General features: G+C 46.4%; 1 protein-coding gene across 1 annotated transcript; it reads left to right on the forward strand.

Moving 5' to 3' along the window:
- The first annotated feature begins 3,610 nt into the window (after window positions 1-3,610).
- Window positions 3,611-22,992, forward strand: ibtk (inhibitor of Bruton agammaglobulinemia tyrosine kinase). The gene is made up of 29 exons (XM_080540873.1): window positions 3,611-3,737; window positions 4,933-5,871; window positions 6,120-6,216; window positions 6,546-6,670; window positions 8,769-8,879; window positions 9,174-9,344; window positions 9,763-9,880; window positions 10,429-10,609; window positions 10,752-10,875; window positions 11,072-11,249; window positions 11,456-11,606; window positions 11,867-12,359; window positions 13,175-13,356; window positions 13,603-13,689; window positions 13,866-13,948; window positions 14,142-14,179; window positions 14,320-14,416; window positions 14,543-14,644; window positions 14,924-15,041; window positions 15,550-15,610; window positions 15,786-15,913; window positions 16,067-16,179; window positions 16,414-16,565; window positions 16,807-16,928; window positions 17,071-17,166; window positions 17,282-17,455; window positions 17,859-18,044; window positions 20,870-21,002; window positions 21,531-22,992. The coding sequence occupies exons 2-29, from the start codon at window positions 5,548-5,550 to the stop codon at window positions 21,660-21,662; spliced, it is 4,077 nt and encodes a 1,358-aa protein (XP_080396999.1). The 5' UTR covers window positions 3,611-3,737; window positions 4,933-5,547; the 3' UTR covers window positions 21,663-22,992.

The raw sequence follows: 22,992 nt of genomic DNA on the forward strand, positions 1-22,992 counted from the left end.
TTTTTCCTCTTTTGGTTACAATGAAGCCGAGATGTAAAAAGGGAGAGCCGCACGTGTAAACGGTAACAAATGTTTCCCACGAATCAATCCACGTTCACGTCTCTATTCCTCCAGCGGAGAAATTTCTTTTTAACTTTTCAATGAAACTTCCACCTCGATTCCATTGGAAATAGCTCCACTTCCGACTTTGAATTGATGGCATTGATCCAATTCATTACTTCCAAAACATCCTCGCATAGATGTAGGTTAAAAAAAACAAGTTTGAAAACAATATAACAATAACAAACTATATCCCCGCGTGTCAGTGATGAAGGGATCTCTCAAATCCAGCCTTTAGTTAGTTCGTATATGATCTAGTTCTCATCTAAACGCATAGGCAACGCACATCATTTGTCCTAAATTGCTGGGAAAAAACCCCATCTAAGAATGCATTTTATGGTGCGCGCAACATTCAGCTTCCCTAAAATCTAAAATCTTGCTCCTCCTCAAAGTCGCGTATCTGAAGATATTCCACCGCTACGCCACGGCTCAAACCACTGCAAGGGACATACCACTATCCCGTGCGACGGGTGAACATTGGAACTTTTGTAGACTCTTTTAGTTTTTTACGTTACAATCGGTAAATAACATTTTTAAATTACCGCACGTATTTCTTTGTCTCCTTGTTGTATCGAATTGTATTAATCGATGAAATCACAACATCTGTAGTCTATAGTCTAATTTTGGACCTTTCACTGAGGTCAAGGAAAATCAATGGTGTGCGCCAACCCCCTCTACATCAAAGAGCCGAAATTACGTCTAATCGGATGAGGTTTTTAATCAAACTTAATCAGAATTGATTTGCAATTAATCCAAATTAAGCAACTGCAACATTACAAGCAACATTGATTTGCATGGTTTTATTACCTAATGTATCACCCAATGATGGATGTAGCCCACCTCTCTGTTGGATTAGTTTAATAATTAGAATTTAATAAAATATCAGCAGCACGCCATTGTTACTAATATGATTAAATGCCACCTTGGACTGCATTTCAATAGCCAAAGCATCCCCTCTCCTCATCCTCTATGATGGATACTTTTTTATAATCTCCCACCTGCATGTCAAGAATTAAGGACGTTACTGGAAGTGACTACATCATTGAAATCATATATATACAGTATGATATATATATAGATATAGATATAGATATAGATATAGATAATTGGTGATCATCATCTGAGATTATGCAAACTTTGGAAAAACGTTTATATCACTGTCACTCTGGAAAGCTGTGATGTAACCCAAACCTCACACAAGACAACATCTGTCTGAAGAATAAATGAAAAACATTCTTGGACAATACACCTTTTTGACTGGTGTGCAGCAGCATGCTAGTGTTTTATTTTTTATAGTTCTCATTAATTTTGATTAGTTGTTGATAACAGCCACTTAATCTTAATGAGGAGTAAGGTATCAGCAGCATGAAAGAGTTACAGAGTTGAAAGAGAAACCAGTGTGTGTGTGTGTGTGTGTGTGTGTGTGTGTGTGTGTGTGTGTGTGTGTGTGTGTGTGTGTGTGTGCGTGTGCGTGTGCGTGTGTGTGTGTGTGTGTGTGTGTGCGTGTGTGAGAGAGAGAATACTGTTCAAGTGTTTTCAACATCATTGTCTGTATCCTCAACTTTTCCAACAGCATCTTATGACTGGACACCTACACTTAAGAGTTTTAGAATCAGAATTGCTCTCCAGATTATGATTATCTGCTATTGCACAAGGAGAGGAAACAGACTCCTCAATATGAGATGCTCTAAAGCCCTGGTCTGAACCTCCAGTGTAACCCCATGCCCACCCTGGACCCTTCCTCTATTCTTCACTGAAGCCCAAAGGGTTATGCACAACAAATATGTTTAGCCTACATTCCAGGGGATCCTCATGCATTTCTTCATTGAGGTTACTGCATAGGCACCAGGCATGTATGAGTTTAACAATAAGTAACTGGAGATAATCATCATAATACCTGGAACCTTACTGTTAAATTCTCTCACGGCAATAATCCACAGTAGCCTACAGTACAGGCAGAATGGTGAGTTGTATAACATACTAGGTGTAGGCCTATAGGTACAATTTTCACCTAGTGCTTTGGGAAATCAGAATGGGAAGTAGCAGAACATGATGAACCACACCAACACCAAAGAGAGACAGGTTTGGCGGTAGTCTAGAGTTGGTTCCCAGAAGTGTTGCATGCTACAAGTGGTGTAAACTGGTCACGACGGGCAGGGTGCACATTTTGATGTGCCCCACCACATCACCCCCAAATGAATGACATCTTCATTTTGTTTACATAGCTAGATGTCTAGACTACAGTCAAACTCTATGCACTGACCTCGATTTTAGCGACCGATATATGTCATATAACTGTTAATCAGAAATATTTTCTGTTTAAATTAAATAGATGTACTATTACAGTTCATATATCTTAGTGACTTTTGTGCAGTGACCAAAATGAGCCAGCCCCTCAATACAAATATGTTGTAGGCCTACTAATGAATAGTTAAAATAGTGCTCGACGAAGTTTGTTAGTTCATTTAATGAACATACAAACACGCACCACGCTCAACATCCTGAGAGGACCTTTCACGGGCCCCGGTGGGCGTGGTGCACCGCATGTACCGCCTGGCCGTACGACCCTGCGTGCTACAGACAGTGAGATGTTAACATGGAGATTTGATTGTGTCAATGGCTGCTATCATCAACGCATACCGATGCGAGCAATGCATCTATATAGGCTATATCGGACTCTGGTACCATTAGTTTGCTGTTAAGCTCGCACATTATGTGCAAATTAATGTGCAATAATACTATGTGCAATATGACAACCCTCGTGTACATAAGGTTCAGAGATAGGAAATGTTAGGATATTTATAGCATAGCATAGAGTACAGCACAGTGTTTTATTTGTATAGTATAGTAGGCCTATAGTGGATAGTGTATATAGCCTTTATTATTTATGTAAACCAGCTCTTTTCCCTTCTTGTTTTTAGTATTTTTTTCCTAGCACCAGGGGAGCCCCCCCTCCCAAATTTCGTTGTATGGTACCTGTACTATATTAATGACAATAAAGACCATTCATTCACATTAGACGTTTTCCCTAACTTCAGCCAGTCTCATAGATGTCCATTCAGTGACGCTCTCCCTTGTCAACGAGCCAATCAGACTGTGTGAAGCGGCGCTAATCGGGGACCACCACCAGGCAAACGGCGCTATCTCTCTAGGCGTTATGATCTCTCTAATTTATCTGGTTTTAAACAGACTAATGCAGACTTGTGTGGATTACCTAATTATAGGGTTAGGGTTAGTTATAATAATTACATAACTAATAAATAGATATTAAATAATAATAATAATAATAACTAAATATAATAGTTATAATAAATGTGTGTGCCATTACAGACACGAAACCTCTACTCGCAGGGAACCTTAAAAACCCCAACCTACTACTGCACCACCACAGCAGACCAATTAAAAAGCGGAATACAAAAAGGCTGTCAACCTATCAGAAGCCTCCGTATTACCAAGCCTCTCTCTCTCCTGTTCTGTGATCCTTCCCTCATAGCGGAATAGCGGCTGAGCTGTGCGAAATACCCAGATTTATAACATTTATAACCACATTTAGATATTCACACTCTTCAGTCATGACACATTGTATGTGCACCGTGGGAGCGAGCCGGAGGAACACTGTTGTCTTCATCTAGCGACAGGTGAGGGAGTGAAATGTGAAGGATTCTTGGTCATCTGCTCCCTGGTTCATTAGCTTGGCAGCTAGAGAGATGAGGTGTCACTCCTGCTCATATAATAATGTTATTTTAAGATTGTATGCTAGCTAGAATACTAATGAGCGAATGGTTTATTCTCTATTCTGCTCGTATGCAGAAGGTCCCCAGGCTTTCATTGTGTCTACTATTAAGCCTAGTAGTGAATTGTCCAAAGGAAGAAGTCAATGCCTCTGTCTGTGCTGCCAGGCTGCAAGCTGCTGTCAAAATTGTCATGATCATGTTACGTAATCATATACAGTGCAGGCCAAAAGTTTGGACACACCTTCTCATTCAATGTGTTTCCTTTATTTTCATGACTATTTACATTGTAGATTCTCACTGAAGGCATCAAAACTATGAATGAACACATGTGGAATGATGTACTTAACAAAAAAGTGTGAAATAACTCTAAATATGTCTTAGATTTTAGATTCCTCAAAGTAGCCACCCTTTGCTTTGTTGTTGTTAATAAAATATATTATAATAATATTAAATATAATATGTGTTAATAATAATATGTTATTATATATATATAATATTATTATTATATATTTTATTAACAACAAAACATTTTTATTTTATTAACAACAAAAAAGCAAAGGGTGGCTACTTTGAGGAATCTAAAATATAAGACATATTTAGAGTTATTTCACACTTTTTTGTTAAGTACATCATTCCACATGTGCAAGCTATTTCTGGGGTCTTAAGAGTCCACAATACGCACAATATTCAAGTCCTGACTCATGTATTTGCTCACTACTTCATTGGACTTCACTTGCCACCTCCACAGTGGCCCATTTATAAGCTATGCACCTTTGGCAAAACACTACACGTGTGTCCCTTATGCAGGAGTTTCACTTTTGGTCAGGGCAGTACTGTCAACTGATCCCTTTAGGCTTCCTGACTGGTGCACTACTCCGTCTCTGACCTTTGCACTCGAGATGACCCTAAACTGTGTTGAAACCAGAACCCACCACCAAGTCATATCGAGCGATTCCGTTTTAGAGTGTGTCTGCACACTGTAGGCTAAACTATGCTGGCAGTCCACACCAGGGTAGTGAAGTCTATGCATCGGTTGTTTGTTTGTCCTTCACAATTTCTTTGTTTCATAGCTGTCCAATGTCTATTCTTCCCTCCTCAGGTTCCCAATACAATTATGGAGGTTTGAGAAGAGTGTGGAGAGCTTTGGGGGGAAAGGGGGCCTTTCCCCTCATGTTGGATGGACTATTGGGTGGACATTCCTGAGGGTTGTTGAAATTGTTGCCTTTTTGTAAGATATTTGTAAAAGTAGGGAAAGGAGAACATATTTTTGAAAATACTTATAGGGTAGGCTATATTATATTTGTACAATTTTGTATAGAGTTTAGTATTTAACTAATTCCAGATGCCATTCTATGCTACAAACACATTGTGTTGTGTTTGGTTTTGGGTCGACATGGTGGACTGAGATGAGCTAAGAGAAGGCTCTGGGGTTGCTAGGGTGCGGTGGAACCACAACACAAGCACAATTCTAGCACCCCAAAATTATCTCTTCTTTTTCATTTCTTAGAGCAGCTCTCTGTTTACAAAACTTTATAATTTGAAAGTCAAGCTAGACCTGAAGTGTCGTCCTTTAGGGTTTGTTGTTGTATTGACGTGTTGTTGTTGCTCCATTGTTTGTTGTGGAAATCGTTGTGGGGTGTCAGGGACAGGTTAGGGTTTAGAGAGAAAGTGCGTGGTTTGGGGGGTTAACTTCGAGGTCCAGCCAGAGATCAGGATGAGCCTCGCGACTCCCGACTGCACGCCAAAATGCCGCTCCCCGCGGCACGCGGACGAGGTGGTGGCGGCGCTGACGCGTGGCTCGGAGGGCCGTCTGCGGGCGTTCATGACCGCTCACTGCCACAACTCGGCCACGCTGAGGGACGCCTTCGGCCGCACGGCCCTGCACCTGGCCGCCTCGCTGGGGAAGAGGACCCTGCTGGAGTGGCTCCTGGAGAGCAAGAGCGCCGACCTGACGGTGAAGGACAAGGAGTCGGGCTGGACCGCCCTGCACCGCAGCGCCTTCTACGGACACATCCACTGCCTCATGGCCCTCCTCAAGGTGGGTGTCTGCTGGTTCTCTAGTGGCTTGGGACTGTTGACATGGGGGTGGGGCTTCTTAGGTATCTCAATTATTTCCTTGGCATTACTGGATGAAGAGGAAGGTACTTTTAGGGGTTTACATTGGTGTAACTTACATTGGTGTAAAAGCTGAAACTCACCTGCGAGCGTGTGTCACTGGACTACAGATAGAAGGTATTGTAAGGGAAATAGGATTGTGGCTCTAGAATGGTGCTTTTGTCGTTGCAGCATGGCGGACTACTCTCCACCCAGGATAAAGAGGGCCTTTCCGTTCTGGACTTAACAATGAAGGACAGACCAGCTCACGTGGTGTTCAAAAACACAGGTAAGCATCCATTTTGTAGGTGAAAAGGTAAAAAGATAGGCTGGTATGAATGAATGAATGAATGAATGGTCTTTATTGTCATTGCTACAGTACAGGTACCAAACAACGAAATTTAGGAGGGGTGGCTCCCCTGGTGTTAGGAAAGAAAAAAAAACACTTTTAAAAAAATCACAAGAAGGGAAGGAGCTGGTTTACATAAATAAAGGCTATTTAAGCACATGTAGAAACACTTGACTTGCTCAATTTCTGGTTGGCCCCACTAAAGAAAAGATAATTGAAGTGTTTGTTTGTGGGGTGATAGTGTTGCCATATCTGTTTTCTCTCCCCAGACCCCACGGAGGTGTACACCTGGGGTAACAACACCAACTTCAGCCTGGGCCACGGGAACCAGGAGAGCAGGCACCACCCTGAGATTGTAGATCTGTTCGCCAGGACCGGGGTTTATGTCAAACAGGTAAACAAACCCTCTCCCTGGGGCCTCCTCACTTTTCAGGGGAGGAACAATGGCCCTTCACGAATACTCTTAAAGAGATCTCCTTACTTTCTCCCTTTTCTGGAACAAATCAGTGATAAGTGACCCTGCAGTGATCACTGATTTGTGAAGGTTGCACCTTTTGATGCATCTGAAAGAAAAAATTGCTTCTGCCTCTTCTTTACTAGCTATATGCTGCTAGGGCCTCCCCACCTTAAACACCCTTGTCTCCCATGGCCTCCTTTACACAGCTATGACCTCATAGGCTGTGTCTCATCTGCGGGGAATAAGGGTTACATCAAATCACTGTAGTCCCGCCTGTGTCTCTGTCCTAGATAACACATGTCACCAAGGTCCCCCTGCAAAACAGCCCTCCTCCTGGGACTTGAGGTGATAGTTCCCTCGCAACAGACCTCTCCTGAGGGAGACGGGGTTTGTGAAGATCAGAACAGTTTGTCTCAGGCACTGTTCTTAGTGGTTGAACTGGTCAGCCTTTTGCCTCCTGCAGTGACATCACAATAGTGGAAACTGGTTATTATGAAGGTCTGTCCAACTCTGGGTGTTTTGAGCAATACACTGTCTGTGTTGAGCAATACACTGTCTGCTGAATATTATCCACGCCAGCAATATTACCTCAGAATGAAGCAATGTATTTGCCATCCATTTTACAGTGGTAGGCCTATGCTAAGTAGCTATTAAAACAGTGATGGGCAAAAATGGGCAAAGTGTATCCTATGAGACAAAAACAAGGCTGCACGATACACACCCAATAACACATTGTTCTTCCTGTCACTATGGATGTGTGGGGGGTATTAGACGTGAGATGGCAATACTAATCTCCTTTGAGTGAGCTGTGACTGAGCTGCTGAGTGACGGGGTGACTGAGGGACCAGGACAGAGAGGTGCATTGGGCCCGCAGGGTTTGTGCCTGCGGTCCTGTTAGTCTAGCAGGCTTTGTCAAGGCCAGCTCTGCATGGTTAAACCCACGTTGTCCTGATGTGCTGCTGGGCTCTACGGTTTCATGCCACTGGTCATGTGGAGGTGCTTAGTGAGATTAGTAGAGATTATAACAGCTTTTGGCACAAGCACCGCTGCCAAAAGCCCCTGGCTGGTCCTCTAGTTTTATAGAGGGGTGCGAAGGACTTTGATGTAACGTGAATTTGGGTAGTTTTTTTCCGGGATGAAAGGACGAAGCCGTGTCCGGGAGTAGAGAGCGGTTTCACATGAAGATGTCATAAAGAACATGGTCTAAAATCCTGGATGAGGACTAATCTGTGTCCTAATCTGTGTCCTAAAACTAGCCGTTTTTCAGTTTGTTTATATAGAGAGAGAGCTTTAACTTTGAAGCAATCTCTTTCCCCGAGGTAGTTTGGTTTCATAGAGCCAGTGCTTTGATGGAGGGTGCTTGATCACATCTCAAGTGTCACTATTGTGTTGATTACAGCCACATGCCGTTTCTAGAATAATCTCCTTGTCATTTGCGTTTGAAGTCCCGGTCTAATCCCGGGGCGTATTATCATAATGGCCGGCGAGGGGGGAGGGTTGATGGAGCGATAGATGGATAGATCCCATTTCACGACCTCTCCGCGACCCAGCCTTTTGTTCTGCCCCACCGCTGTCCTGCAGGTGCTGAGGGTTAAATATTAATTTCAGAATGACACGCTTTAATTAAATGAGCCACGCAGGAGACTGAAGTGTGTGTGTGCGCGCGGCTGTCTCCATCAATGTGATACTGGAGGAAACATCCCTCTGTTCCATTGAAGGCTGGAGGGCGAGCGATGCATTAGTAATGATGTTTGCTTTTCCACTTGTGCCTTGGCCTTTCGTAGCACATTATACATTATTTGACTATTGCGACAAAAAGCCTTGGCCAGGGGAAATGGAAAGACATGCACTGCTGCCTGTAGGCCTCGTCTTTTTAAATCCACCTGAAGAGGAGGAGAATCCCAGCATGATCACATATGATATAGTTTCCCCCTCCACCAAGGCGGTTCCCTCTGAATACTCCATTGAGAGACAGATGTTTGAAAGACAAATGTTTGTTTATTTGATTATTCTCCCCCCCCCCCTCCCCTCACAGGTAGTCCTGTGTAAGTTCCACTCAGTCTTCCTGTCTCAGAAGGGTCAGGTATTCACCTGTGGGCACGGACAGGGCGGCCGTCTGGGACACGGAGATGAACAGACCTACCTGGTGAGACATCACCCCCTACACCTGTACTACACCTACACCTGTACTACACCTGTACTATCCCTATACCTGTACTACACCTGTACTACACCTGTACTACACCTGTACTAGTCCTACACCTGTACTACACCTGTACTAGTCCTACACCTGTATCTGACCTGTATGTCCATGTATCTCACCTGTTGACCTTTGGACTTGGCTAGAGGCAGGTGCGCAGGGTGTACCTGGTTGTACCCGAGAGTCGAAGGAGGGAGAGAGTTTTCCCTCCCTTCACTATCCCTTTCCTCCATCTCCAAGGTTCCTCGTATGGTGGAGGGCCTCCTGTCCCACCACTGCTCACAGGTGGCGGCGGCCAAGGACCACACGGTGGTGCTGACGGAGGAGGGCTACGTCTTCACCTTCGGCCTCAACACCTTCCACCAGCTGGGCCTGGCGCCCCCGCCCGCCTCCAGCCACCTGCCCAAACAGGTACGACACCACAGGACGGGATCTGATCAAAGAGGCTGGAACAGGGCTCTGTTTGTCCATCGGTTACATAAGAGATGTGCCATCTGCTCTGCTCTCGACCCAGACAACACACAAACACACCGCGGGTTAGGGAAGAGAGAGACTATGGTTAGCCATGGGTGTCCAGAAACAGAAACAGATAAACAAACACAAACTGTCTATGCTGAGAGTTGAATTTCTTGTGAGATGTGTGGTGGAGTGACAAAGGTTGTTTTGCGTGTCCGTAAACAGAATCAGATAAACAGAAACAAACTGTCTATGCTGAGAATTGAATTTCATGTGAGATGTGGGAGAGTTGTTTTGGTTGACAAAAGTTGTTTTGGTTGACAAAAGTTGTTTTGGTTGTTGACTGATCTGTGTCTTATCCAACGGGATGCAGGTATTCTCCAAGACCCTGAAGGGCAGGACAGTGATTGGAGTAGCAGCCGGGAGGTTTCACACAGTGCTGTGGACAAGGGAGGCGGTGTACACAGTGGGGCTCAATGGAGGACAGATGGGTGAGTCACGACCTGGAGAGAAAGCCTGCCCTCACCAACTATCAGTCTGACATGTTTTTTCTTCTTCTCTTACACAATGACTTTCAACTTAGTTTGAACTTTTTAGTTGGAGCTGGTCCAATTTGGACCGTGAAATTAAAAAATCAAGATTTATATCTAAGGTCGGTCATGGTCATTCCACTGACTGATTTCTCTAATGCAATTCTTGGATACTTCAGTTTCAACCTTCACAATGACTCACACAGGCAGTATTAATCGAAAAGACAAAACAATGTGGCCTGTATTATAATAATAATAATAATAATCATCATAATAATTAACTATTTATACATCACCTTTTTAAAACAGTTTTTTTTTTTACAAACGTGTAGATAAAACAGATATGCAAATAAAAAGTAATAGCAAAAATAAAAAGTAGAAAACACATTAAACACATTAAAAGAACAATAAGTATGATACAATGTAGACTTATACTCTACATGGAACATACTGAGGCTGATTTCTACCTGTATCTTCTTGACCCCCCCCCCCCCCCCCCCACCCCTCAGGGTACCTGCTGGACCCCAACGGTGAGAGGTGTGTGACCACGCCTCGCCAGGTGTCAGCGCTCCATCACAAGGATGTCACCATCGCCATGGCAGCAGCCAGCAACGGGGCGACGGTGGTCGCGACGGACAAGGGGGATGTCTACCTACTGGCTGACTACCAGTGCAAGAAGCTGGCCTCCAAGTACGTGAGCGTCATCTGGTCCTAGAGGACAGACCTGGGTCAGACCTGGGTCAGACATGTCTAGTAGACCTGGGTCAGACATGTCCAGTTCTGAGATGCCTAGTGCTTGACTCCCAGTTAAGTGATATCGTCTACCTTTCAGGCAACTGAACATCCGGAAGGTTCTGGTCAGTGGAGGGAGCCTGGACCACCGGGTGGACCCCCAGGTGTTGAACGATGGAGGGGGGGAGAAGGTGGCCATCTTAGCCCTGGATGAAGCTGGCAGGGTAAGTAACCCACTGGCTCAGAGGAACAGTGATGTTACTAGTCGATTGGATCGTAACACCTACTGGTGACCACATCCAGTCATCCTTCCTCTTCCAGTCTACTTCCTCTCTTTAACGTCCTCTCTCTTGTGCTATCGCTCCCCCTCTCTCCCCCCCCCTCTCTCTCCTCCCTCCCCCACCCTCTCTTCCCTTTCAGGTGTTCTGTTGGCGTTCGGTGGGCGGCTCGGTGAGACAGTGCAGGATGGCGTACGGGCGTCAGGTGTTCATGTCCGACATCGCCCTGAGCAAGAACAACATGATGTTCGTCACGCAGGAAGGCGAGGGCTTCAGCGGACAGTGGCTGGGGGAGTTCAAGAAGAGCGTGGAGAAGAAAGGTGAGGGGGATAATCCAACGATTCAGAGATGATTATGTTACTATCTTCATGGCCTTACGTGCTCTTTTTTTAGGGGGGTTAGGATTCTCTTTCTCACACTTGATAGGAATTTGCTTGGGTTTGATGTCCTGCGGCAATGTCGTTAAAAGGGATCTCATTGTCCTTTGATGAGTTAATTCAAACGACCCCCCCCCTCCCTCCCTCAGATGGCAGCGTGGAGGTGTGCGGTCACTCTGACGGAGGGGTGTATGAGAAGATCCGTCTGGAGAAGCTCCCCTACGTCCACAGGGCTGTCAGCATCACCATGGACTCCAAGGGACGCAACTTTGGGGTGCTCCAGTCTGACCCCAAAACCAGGTACCGTTGTCAGACGTGTAGAAGCTCTATGAAGCAGATGTTTATGAGAAGGACATTTTGTCTCGTGTCTTCCTCATCCAACAGACATGTCATTACCTCACATTACATGTACAGTATATAACAACACAACATGCAACACAGGTGGTTACATTCATCACTGCTTTAGCTTTTTACAGTTTTTTTGTTTTTTTTACAGTAGAACGCATCTTTTGATGAAGACAAACTGTCTGACCTCTTCCTGTCCCTCCCCTCCCCCCCAGCCTGTATGAGATTCCCACCGTCTCTCCCTCCTGTTTCTCTCAACACTTCCGGAGCCTTCTGGAAGAGGCGGACGAGACCGACAGCATCCACGACGTGACACTCCAGGCGGGAGACCGCACCTTCCCGGCCCACAAGTACATCTTGTCTATGAGGTCCGAGTTCTTCCGGAAGCAGCTGGTGGCCAAGCGCGGGGAGGATGAGGAGGGGGAGGGGGATGGGGACGGGGAGGTGAGGAAGAGCGAGGACGCGGTGGGATGTGACCTGCTGGTGCTGGAGAAGGTCCCAGCGGAGATGTTGGAGCAAGTCCTGAAGTTCGTCTACACGGACTCCTGCGAGCTGCTGGTTCAGGGGGCCAGACCCCGGGGGTCCACGCTGAGGCCCAGCCACGGACAGATGCAGGACCAGGAGACAGACCAGGGCCAGGGGCAGCTCATCACCAGCCTGCAGGAGCTCAGCTTCCACGAGGGTCTCAGGGGCCGCTCTGCACTGGAGGTATGGGAATATGGGGTTGTGCTGTGCTATGTCTGTACATGTGGTGTAGGGTTGGACGGTATCACATTTTTGACACTGTTAAACCGTCCCCAAATGTAACCGTGGGTTACGGTATAATCGCGGTTCATGGTATCAGGACTGTATCATTATTATTTTCACACAATGCCAAAAATGTGATGCATGTTCCAGTTTTATTCTCTGAACAACATCTGAAACAGAATAGCAAACTTGAGTGCAAATACAGCGGGTAGCCTAAAGGTCTAAATAAATAAAAAATAGTGCAAGGACATGACATTAATTCTCCAGCGTCTGTCAACCAAACGAAATGAAATTAACGACAAATCTATGGGCTACAATCCAGTACAAATAAATGTAATTAAAAGCACAGCCTATAGCATCCAGTAGTTCTTATGAAATAACAAACTAATAATAAATATCAAAAACAGCAGTAACAAAATGGGCATAAAAGCAGACTGCAACATTAGTTTTTCTGCTCGCTCCTCTTTGGCTGTCACCTTCTTCATGCAAATCTGACACACAGCCTCGTCAAGATTTGCTGGCTCGCCCTCGTCATTCGGTCGGAACCGGAAATGCTTCCAAATTGCTGCAGTTGCTTTTTTTTGGGACCAACTCTCTTGCGTTCGCCATATCTTTTTCTAATTCTCTGTTGTTGTTTTTTTTTTGTTTTTTTACAGTATAAGCGCTCAACCCTAATGTGGTGTATAACATCTATGTCGACACAAAATGTAAAATTCACGGAATTAATTTCCAGATGTCATAATAATCATCATCAACTTCTTCTTCTTCATCGCCAGGTGTACCGCTCACTGTCGCCCTCTGCCTGCGGGGCCCAGGACAACAAGACCAAGAGCAAGAGCAGCAAGCCTGGGAAGAAGGGCAAGGGCAGCAAGACCGGCACCAGCGAGGGCGGAGTCAACCCTGTGAAGGCCTTACAGGGCGTGGCCAAGAAGCTGGGCATAGGCAGCCTGTCAGCACGGTGAGGATCCGGGATGGGGTTGTTCAAGAATGCAACAATGTTCCAGAATGTTCAACAGAGATGGACTATAGCAGCGCCGATATAACAGACTTTCCGTATTGTCACGGAGAAGGAGAATAAGCAGTATAGATTTAATATCTATACTACAGTTTACACCCTTTACACTCAAGTCATAAACGTTGAAAAGTGTATAAACTCTTATGTTCTGTTTTTTGTTTTTGAAATATATTCATGGTTGTTCTCCAGACTGGATGGGGTGAAGTTTGAGAACGGGAGGATCAACATTGTGCACAAGAAGACTGGCAACAAGCCAAGATTCAACCAGAAGAAGTGGTCAGTTATCACTAAAAAGTAGCAGTTAGTAGGTCATTAGAGACCCTGTTGACTTGAGATAGGAGACCAATGGTAGTGAAACATGTCATGAGAGATATTCTGTGTTCTTATCTCTCTCTCTCTCTCTCTCTCTCTCTCTCTCTCTCTCTCTCTCTCTCTCTCTTATCTCTCCACAGCTCCTACCTGTGCGATGTCACCCTGAGGTCAGAGGACGGCAAGGAGTTCCCCTGTCACAAGTGTGTGCTGTGCGCCCGTCTAGGTGAGCTACCGCGTGTCACGTTGGTGTCAGCCTCGGGGTGGGAGGTGTCACGTTGTGGGTTAGGTTGCTGTAATGGGTGGGGACTGTATTACCTGATGCTTTACCAAAGGGAAGGTTATTGAGACCTCTAAGGGGTGGCTGTTTGTATTCTAAGTGTTCTCTCTCTCTCTCTCTCTGACTGTCTGCTCGACAGAATACTTCCACAGTATGTTGGGGAACCCCTGGATAGAGGTATGACAAGTCTTGTTGTGTCATGTTATTTCATTCAGCTTTCTACAAGTTTTCAAACACCCACACTTGAGGGCTGTCAAAATGTGACATTACAATACGTTATCCGGATTGTAAATGTTGTCGTCGTGCGCCCTCCGCAGGCCACTTCGTGTAGCGCACTGGAAATGCCCACCAGCTCCGAGATCCTGGGAGTCATCCTGGAATACGTTTATACTGATGAGTCCCCCACTATCAAGGGTACACACACACTCTAACATGCAGGCAACCTATAGAGATGAAGAAAAAAAAAAGATGAATGCTACATAGTGCACTTTGCAATGACTCTTAACTATAACTGTTTGGTGTCTGTCTCTCTCTCCTCAGAGTCTCTGAACGTGGAGTTTGTGTGCAACGTTCTGGTGGTGGCTGATCAGCTGCTCATCACCAGACTCAAGGAGATCTGTGAGGTGGCCATCACTGAGAACCGTATGTCCTCTCTCTCTCTCTTTCTCTCTCTCTCTCTCTCTCTCTCTCTCTCTCTCTCTCTCTCTCTCTCTCTCTCTCTCATCCCACATTTCACTCCCCCACTCTCCTTCCTCTCCCCCTCACTCTAATCGCTGACTACTTTGAAAAATATCGACTGACTACTTTTAAAATAAAAACAAATTAAAATGTCTAATAACAAGCCATGGGAAGTGTGTCGTGTGTAGGTTGAAGTCTTTGTCGTTGTTGTGTTTGGTAACACGGGCCCCCTCCTTGCCTCAGTGACTCTGAAGAATGCCACAGAGCTGCTGGAGTTCTCCGCCATGTACAACGCGGAGCAGCTCAAGCTCTCCTGCCTCCAGTTCATCGTCCTCAACATGGCCGCCCTGCTGGAGTCAAAGTGAGCACGCCCGTCGTCTACTCAGATACTGTCGTTTCGTGAAGTCACGTTGTTATCATGAATGATGTGAACGGTGCCGTTGCTGTGCTCCGTGCCTATGCTGTACTCTGTGTTCCCGCTGGGACCGTATACAGTAAATGTATGCACTCACCGTAATGTAAGTCGCTTTGCATAAAAAAGGTGTTAGCTAAATATTTACAGTACTCTCTATAAGAACTCACACTCTCTCTGTGGCTGTTCTGTCTCTCTCTCTGTCTCTCTCTCTCACTCACTCTCTCTCTCTGTCTGTCTCTCTGTCTCTCTCACTCACTCTCTCTGTCTCTCTCACTCACTCTGTCTGTCTGTCTGTCTCGCTGTCTCTCTCTCTGTCTCTCTCACTCTCTCTCTCTGTCTCTCTCACCCACTCTCTGTCTGTCTCTCTCTCTGTCTCTCTCACTCACTCTCTCTGTCTGTCTCTCTCTCTCTCTGTCTCTCTCTCTCACTCACTCTCTCTCTCTCTGCCCAACAGAGCGCTGGACGTCCTGAGCGACGATGTGCTTTTGGAGCTGTCTGCAGCCTACAGGAGGACGGTGAGTCCATCCGTCTTTGTGTCCTCTCAGGCTTGTGACACACACACGCTTTTACACACCTGTAGACCTCCATGTACACTCCATGTACACTGCTATCGTGAGCCACCAGTTGTTGTGTTTTTTTTTCTACTTTTTATTTTTATTTTATCCTGTCCTGTCTTCTCGCTTCCGCCAGATCCCAGCCATGCAGAGGCGGATGATCACCCCGTACCCAGACGCCCCGGACCTTAGCGTGTACGAGGACGAGGACCAGGACTCCTCCTTCAGCTCCAGAACCGACGGCGAGCTGGAACATTGCTGCAGGTACGCTAGGTTGACCGCATGTATACCGCCATAGAGGGTTATTTTGGTTAAATGTTGACTCATTTCCGAAGTGAGAAGTTAACCCTTTTCAACGGAGGTCTGACGTGTTCCTCTTCATCTCCCTCCTCCTCCTCCTCCTCCTCCTCCTCCTAGAGAGACCCTGTTGAAGAAAGCCAAGATGAAGGCCAAGAGGAAGCCGAGGCGCCGCTCTGACAGCTCAGGAGGGTACACCCTGTCTAACGTCATACAGAGCCCCCCAGTCACAGGTACGACACACACACACACACACACACACATATATATATACACGCACGCATACACACACACACACACACACACAGTACTACACAGTATGACTATGGTGTACCACCATAATTACATTCCATAAAGCTCATAATATTAGGTCACTTGACAGCTGTGACAGAGAAAATTAGTATGTTCTAATGTTTCCTCAGGCTGAGATGAAAGCTAACGTTGTGTCCCCTCCCCCCCCCCCCCAGTCCCAGTCCTGTCTCCAGGCCTGGGGAAGTCAGGGAAGGCCACCTCCATGGAGTCCCTTCAGGAGATGTTGACCTCGGACTCTGAGGGAAGCTACATGGGGCTGGGCAGCCCCCGAGACCTGCCGTCTCCTGTGTTCCAGGACAATACGGAGGTACGGCTACACCCCAGGACACGCAGTGTATGCACACACACACACACACACACACACACACACGTACACAACACACGCACATACACTCACACACACCCAGTACACTCACACACACCCAGTACACTCACACACACACACACACACACACACACACACACTCTCTCTCTCTCTCTTTTACCCCCAAACCCACTGTTGACGAAGTTTTTTTTTTTCACATTGCGATTGCTCTTATGGCCTGCAGGATGAGAGGGCTGGAGCTCAGAGGTTGAAGACCCCACCCAGCACCCCGACCACCCTGAGGAGCGGAGTCACGCCCCTCCCAGACACCTCCTCCCCAACACCCATTCCTACGCTCCCAGCCAGGTAAAGAAACCAGGGCTGCTCTGCACCCACCCACAGATCCATAGATGAGAGAATCAAGGGTCAGGTGGGTGAGTGAACTGTATTTATGACGTGTGTGTGTGTGTGTGTGTGTTTGTGTTATCTTCTCTCTCTCTCCCCACAGTCCTGCTGGTCCTCCTCCGGTCCTGGACCTCAGAGCCATCATGGACATGGAAGCCAACTCTCAAAGTCTTGGAGCTACGCCCAAAAGCCCTGGAACGTAGGTGGAGCTTCAGAGTATGTGTATGCGTATGTGATGTAAATAACAGATGTCTGTCCTCCATTTGGCACCACTCACCATCTCCATGCCCCCCCCCTCTGTGTTTGGTCGACAGCGGTGGACCCAGCAGCAGCACCAGCAGCGGCAGTAAGCCCTCCCCTCTCCCCACCAAACTGTCCCAGAAACAGAGGAAGATGATGGCCATGGCCACTAAGGACGGCAGCGTGGAGAGTCCCGCGTCCAGGTCATCTCCAGCGGCTGTTACCCCTCCGAAGAGTGTGAAAGCCTGGTAAGGTCTAACCTGCCGACACGGCGCTTTTACTCTGATCGTAGAGCGGCCCATAGAATCGACAAGCGTTATCGTACGCAACTATATATAGCAGAAAAAACAAGACAGCACAGCACAAAAAAAAACATCTCGCTCTAAAGGCTCGATCGATCGAGCCTTTCAGAAAACGGCCGGGAGCGCGCCATCCGTCAAGAGGCTCTGTTCACTTTCAGATCAATTTTCACTGATGAAGGGGTAAAGAAGTTGCAGCGGCTCAGCTGGTTGTTCAAGAACCAGGACAGTGATTGACACCGTTGCTGAATACGGGGTCTACCTCTCTCTCTCTCTCTCTCTCTCTCTCTCCCTCTCTCCCCCTCCCTCCCTCCCTCTCTCCCTCCCTCCCTCCGCCTCCCTCACTCCCCAGGGGGCCACCGGTCCAGTCTTCGCCCTCCTCTCGCTCCTTCCGGGACCTCCTGGTGGAGGAGGAGAGCAGGAACAGGAGCAGCCCAGGCCCGGGGGGGGTCCCGGGGGGGCCGTCGGTCGCTGCTACCCCACCCAGGAGGGTCACGTTTAAATGCGCTGAGCCCAGTGAGACGGAAAAAACAGCTGGGTAAGAGACGTGTGTGTACACACACACACACACACACACACACACACACAGCTATTCATCAACTTACTTTTTGCATGGATGTACAACAATCCCTCGAAATATGCTTAAGTGCTTATCCCCTCTGTTTCTCAGAGTACTAGTGTTGTCCACAAGGTGGCAGGGTTATGCCTCTATTGATCATGATGCGTCCTCGTTGAGATGTCTCTCAAAACAGTAATTTAACCCTGGAGTACAGGGTTACCGCTGCGGTACGCAAAGTGATGATAGTTTTTAGTGTTATTATTATTATTTTACCAGGTAAGATGACTTGAGAACCAAAAAAACGGGGGAGGGTAGCAGGAGAGAGGGGAAAGGGGGTGGACGAGCCAATAGAGACAGGCGGTGGTTTGGTCGGCCGTGATACTATGAGTGCCAGATGGGTCGTGTAGCCATGACACCGGCATTAACACACCTACTCCTGCGACGAGCGCCACGGGACCTGGAGCGACCTGGGTTTTAACGCCTCTCCTCCAGAGGAACGGATTTAAGATGTCGTAAATAAGACAGCGAAAAGCAACATCCCTCCGAGTCAGACCACAACACTGAACACACACACACACACACACACACACAAACACACACACACACACACACACACACTCTAGACCGGACTATCACACGATCTCTAACATATCTGACATATCTAACATATCTGACAATCACGCCCGTAAAACACAGAGAAAACAAATGGTCTAATGTCGGCCACAGATGAGGTCTTTTCTGTTCAAAGTTCTCTGGAAAAGGGGAGAAAATACACCGTCGGTGACCCCCTGGCCCCCTGGGGCCGCTTGTACTAGGCAGAGACGGAGGGGCGGGGGTTGTTGTTGTTCCATTGCACTGCCCCAGGGTTAGATGACCCGCACACAGAGCCACTCAGACACAGTCACCCTGACCTCCGGGCCGTGCAGTCACCCTGACCTTTCAGCAGAGTTCCCATTCGGCCGGACTGTCCTACTGCCACGTCAAGACCCAGCACACAGTCCAGCGTTAGTCAGCCAGGTCCGTTTCCATGTCCGTCCCTGTCAGGTTGAATTAGACTCTAAATGGAAAAGGTTTACTTGCTGAGTGAGTAGAGGGGCCTGTGTATGATTTGGGGCTGCCTGCAGTCACAGGATGCAGGATTAGACATTATGGGTGCGGGGGGGGTGTTTTGGAGGGGTAATGAAACCAATGTGTGAGTGATTCTGCTGACGTTAATGTTGCAATCTTTGTGTTTAGCATATCACTCCGATCAGGCCGCAACCTGTCGGAGGAAGTGTGTGTGTGTGTGTGTGTGTGTGTGTGTGTGTGTGTCTGTGTGTGTCTGTGTGCGCGCGTGTGTGCGTGTGCGCATATGAGCATGTGTGTCAATCTCTGTTTCGCAGAAGTTCCTCTGTCAGGTTCATTCGGGGTTTTGGGGACAGCTAAGTTCCGCACGGCTGTTATCCAGACTTTGTCAGCAAAGAGATCTTTTATCGGTGCAGAGGTTGACACACACACACACACACACACACACACACACACATAGACACACTGTCGCTGCAGCATCCGCTCCTGGTGTGCAGCTATCTGAGGAATGGGTCTGTGAATAACAAGCAGGCGTGGGCCGGTGTAGTGTGTGCCTGTGATCCTAATCAGAATTGATTAATGGCAGACTTCCTCTCACTAAGGATCGTTCAGAACACGGAGTAGGGTCCTTATTTATAAAGCTTGCATATGCAAAAAAGCATGCGTACGCAACTTTGACGCAACTTTGGGGATTAGTAAAAAAAACTACTTTTTGAACGTGAAAATGTGCGCTCCTCCACGCGCACTCGGACCCATGCGTACGTACAGAAACTGGAGAAATTAGCAACTGCGACTCCAATGGCAGAAGGGTGAAACGCGAGAAACGCTTTGAAATTGATACCATTGTGTAAAATAATTTGAAATATTGCCTCTCACATATTATATATGAAGAGTTCCCACAAAAAAATATATGTGCACACTGCACGTATCTTAACTGTACATGTATTCGCCCTTGTCCTGTACATATATCTTAACTGTACATATCATATTGATATTCATGCACACATATTGACTTTTTACGTTAATATTCCCTGACTTTATATTCATTTACTTATACTCACTGTAATACTATACACCATACACTGTCCGTACATTCATGGCTTCTGCACTATGCACTATTTGCATCTGGTTAGATGCCGGACTGCATTTCGTTGTCTCAGTACTTTTAATTTAATTTAATTTAATTTAATTTAATTTAATCTAAGTTTAATTTAATTTAATCTAATCTAATGAAGAGTTCCTTGAAATGCACACCGAAACATTATGATGATTTAGGATAGAGGAGATGCTCGCTCACATGCGCAAATTGTGATTTCTAAAGGGGAGAAAGGTGTGGGATGTGCGTGCGCACTGGGTTATAAAACAGAATCTTGGTGTGCGTAAACATTCTTGCGTCTACGTATGCAACTTCTTTACGCCAGTTCTACGCAAAGTTTTATAAATGAGGCCCCCGGTCTCACTCCTCATACATATGCATGAACACAGCAGGAGAGGGAGTTCAGGGCTGCGGGAAGGGGAGGGGGGGGGGGGGAGGGTTGGTAGTCTTAGTAGTCCATTATCTTTCCATCTGTGTTTTCTTTGGAAAGGTTACTCCTAGACATTAGTATTTTATTTTGTTTCCAATAATAGCATCCAAACCTTGTTCCCCCCATGGATAGACTGTTCCCCTGGTAACCACTCACATCAATACATCCCGCTCTCTCTCTCTCTCTCTCTCTCTCTCTCTCCCTCCCCCCCAGCCCCTGGGTTCTGGGAGCGGTGGGCAGCCCCCCTACGGCCTCCATGGTAACATTTGCTTCCATTGTGGAGGAGGAGAAACAGCAGGAGGCTGCACTGATCCGCAGCCGAGAGAAGCCGCTAGTGCTAATTCAGGTAACTCGTCTTGCGGGCATGCGTGTGTCTCTCTGTGAGTCTGTGTGAGTCTGTGTGAGTCTGGGTGTCCACCATCGGATCCAGTTGGAAAGGGTAGCGGATAAACATTCCGCACATTATGTGCTGTCTCTCATTTCCGCTATGACTGTGGTTGTCCATCTTTCTCATCAGCATTTCTAGAGAGAGAGTTGCTCTCAGCTGTGCTCTTTGACAGCTTAATTTGTCAAAGATCTGGATTAAGATAATCTGTTAATGATTTGGGTTGAGATTTCTGTAAGTGGTGTTGCACTAAGGTCATCTAAAGTCTATTCCACAGCTATTCCACCAAAACTATCTTGGTGCTTCCAAGCTCACACCCGATTATCTTTCAGATTTCAGATGATGGCTCCCTTTGTCCTTTCTTTTCCTTCCTCTCCTCAATGCTGCTTCATGGTTGTGTCTCTCCTCGCTCTGATCCTCTCCTTTCTTTCTTTCTTTCTTTCTTTCTTTCTCTCTTTCTCTCTCTCTCTCTCTCCCTCTCTCTCTCAGATTGAGGAGTGTGCGATCCAAGATCTGCTGTTTCACTACGGCGCCTGCAACAACCCTGATGAGCTGATCAGAGTGGAGAGGTCTTCACAGGTTCCCATCGCCATCCCCACCTGGAACAAACACAGAGAATAACTCATCATAACTAACTCAAAACCCATCAAAGACAACATACCCACAACGTCATCCACGCAACATAGGCTACCTTTAACATGATCCAACAACATACCCCCAACTTCATCCACGCAACATGGGCTACCTTCAACGTTATCCAACAACATACTCACAACATAGGCTACCTTCAACGTTATCAAACAACGTCAGTAACACAACATAGCCTACCTTCAACGTTATAAAACAACATACTCATGACATCATCGACACAACATTACCCACAACATTACCAGGCTACAGGCTTACATCATAGGCTACCTACAACATTATCAGACAACGTACCTACAACCATATCAGACAACATACATGACCACAACATTATCAGACAAGTTACCCATAACGTTGTCCTGTGTGCTTTCTTGTCAGTCAGTGTTAAGTTGTACCTCAGACCCAGCCATCCCCATGGGTCGGGTCTGATGCAGGTCCGTTCGCTTAACTCTCCGGTGTTCTACTTTATTTTGCTGCTTTTTCTTTCCTGTGTTAACCTTTTGAATGTGTTAAGTGAAAAAAAAGATATGAGGTTGGGACTCCCATGTTATGTACGATTGTGGCAATTTTGCCATTAAAACAAACAATGATGTGAGAAAATTATTCTTCCAAAAAAAAGTGTCAGCTGGGAGACGTGTTCACTAGTTGCCAAAGATGAAGTGAAAGGAAGTGGAGTTGTCCAAACTACAAACTGGGTCCAAAACTAAAATACCCAGCAGGCTTGGTGTGTTTGAGCAGGCAGTATCACTGCATATTTTGAGGTGCATAAGCTTGTTGTCAGTTGGGAACTGAAGTGTAGTGTCATCTCCTCGAGAAGTAGTAGTCCAAGCCAAAAGCCTGGGACTGGAGTTGAAGTTGTACCCTGATCTGGGTGCTCTAATAGTACTTAAAAGAAAAGAGTTGTGTTCTCAATATATTGTATAATGCCAGTGTAGTTGATCCTGAAAGGAAGGTGGTGACATGTAATGCTGCATATTGCCTGTGCTCATAGGGACTGATTTTTATATGATATTTGATATCATCCCTTTAACAAAGTGTGTAAAACTGCAAGCTATTGGAGGGGTATGTGCCTTGCTTCCACACTGACCATCTTCTAGTGTGTACACACACAGACATTTTTCACTTCCTTCTACTACTACTTTTAGTTATTTCATTTCATGTTTCTTTTCTGGAGCCAAAGTGTTTGCTTGGTACACCAGATCTGGACCATGCAGAGTCAGTCTTCTCCCGACACCTTCTGTGGTGAGCCTTTATGATGTAAAGGCCAAATGGCATGCAATAAAGAACCCACCTGTGCAATGAA

Source organism: Nansenia antarctica (assembly GCF_963989245.1).
Source record: "Nansenia antarctica genome assembly, chromosome: 10".
NCBI lineage: Eukaryota > Metazoa > Chordata > Actinopteri > Argentiniformes > Microstomatidae > Nansenia > Nansenia antarctica.

Bases quoted from the DNA above. Each gene is read 5' to 3' on its own strand.
- ibtk (XM_080540873.1), top strand. From the start codon at position 5,548: ATGAGCCTCGCGACTCCCGACTGCACGCCAAAATGCCGCTCCCCGCGG. The intron at 5,872-6,119 runs GTGGGTGTCTGC...TTGTCGTTGCAG, and splicing joins GCCTCATGGCCCTCCTCAAG to CATGGCGGACTACTCTCCAC. The intron at 9,345-9,762 runs GTACGACACCAC...AACGGGATGCAG, and splicing joins CCAGCCACCTGCCCAAACAG to GTATTCTCCAAGACCCTGAA.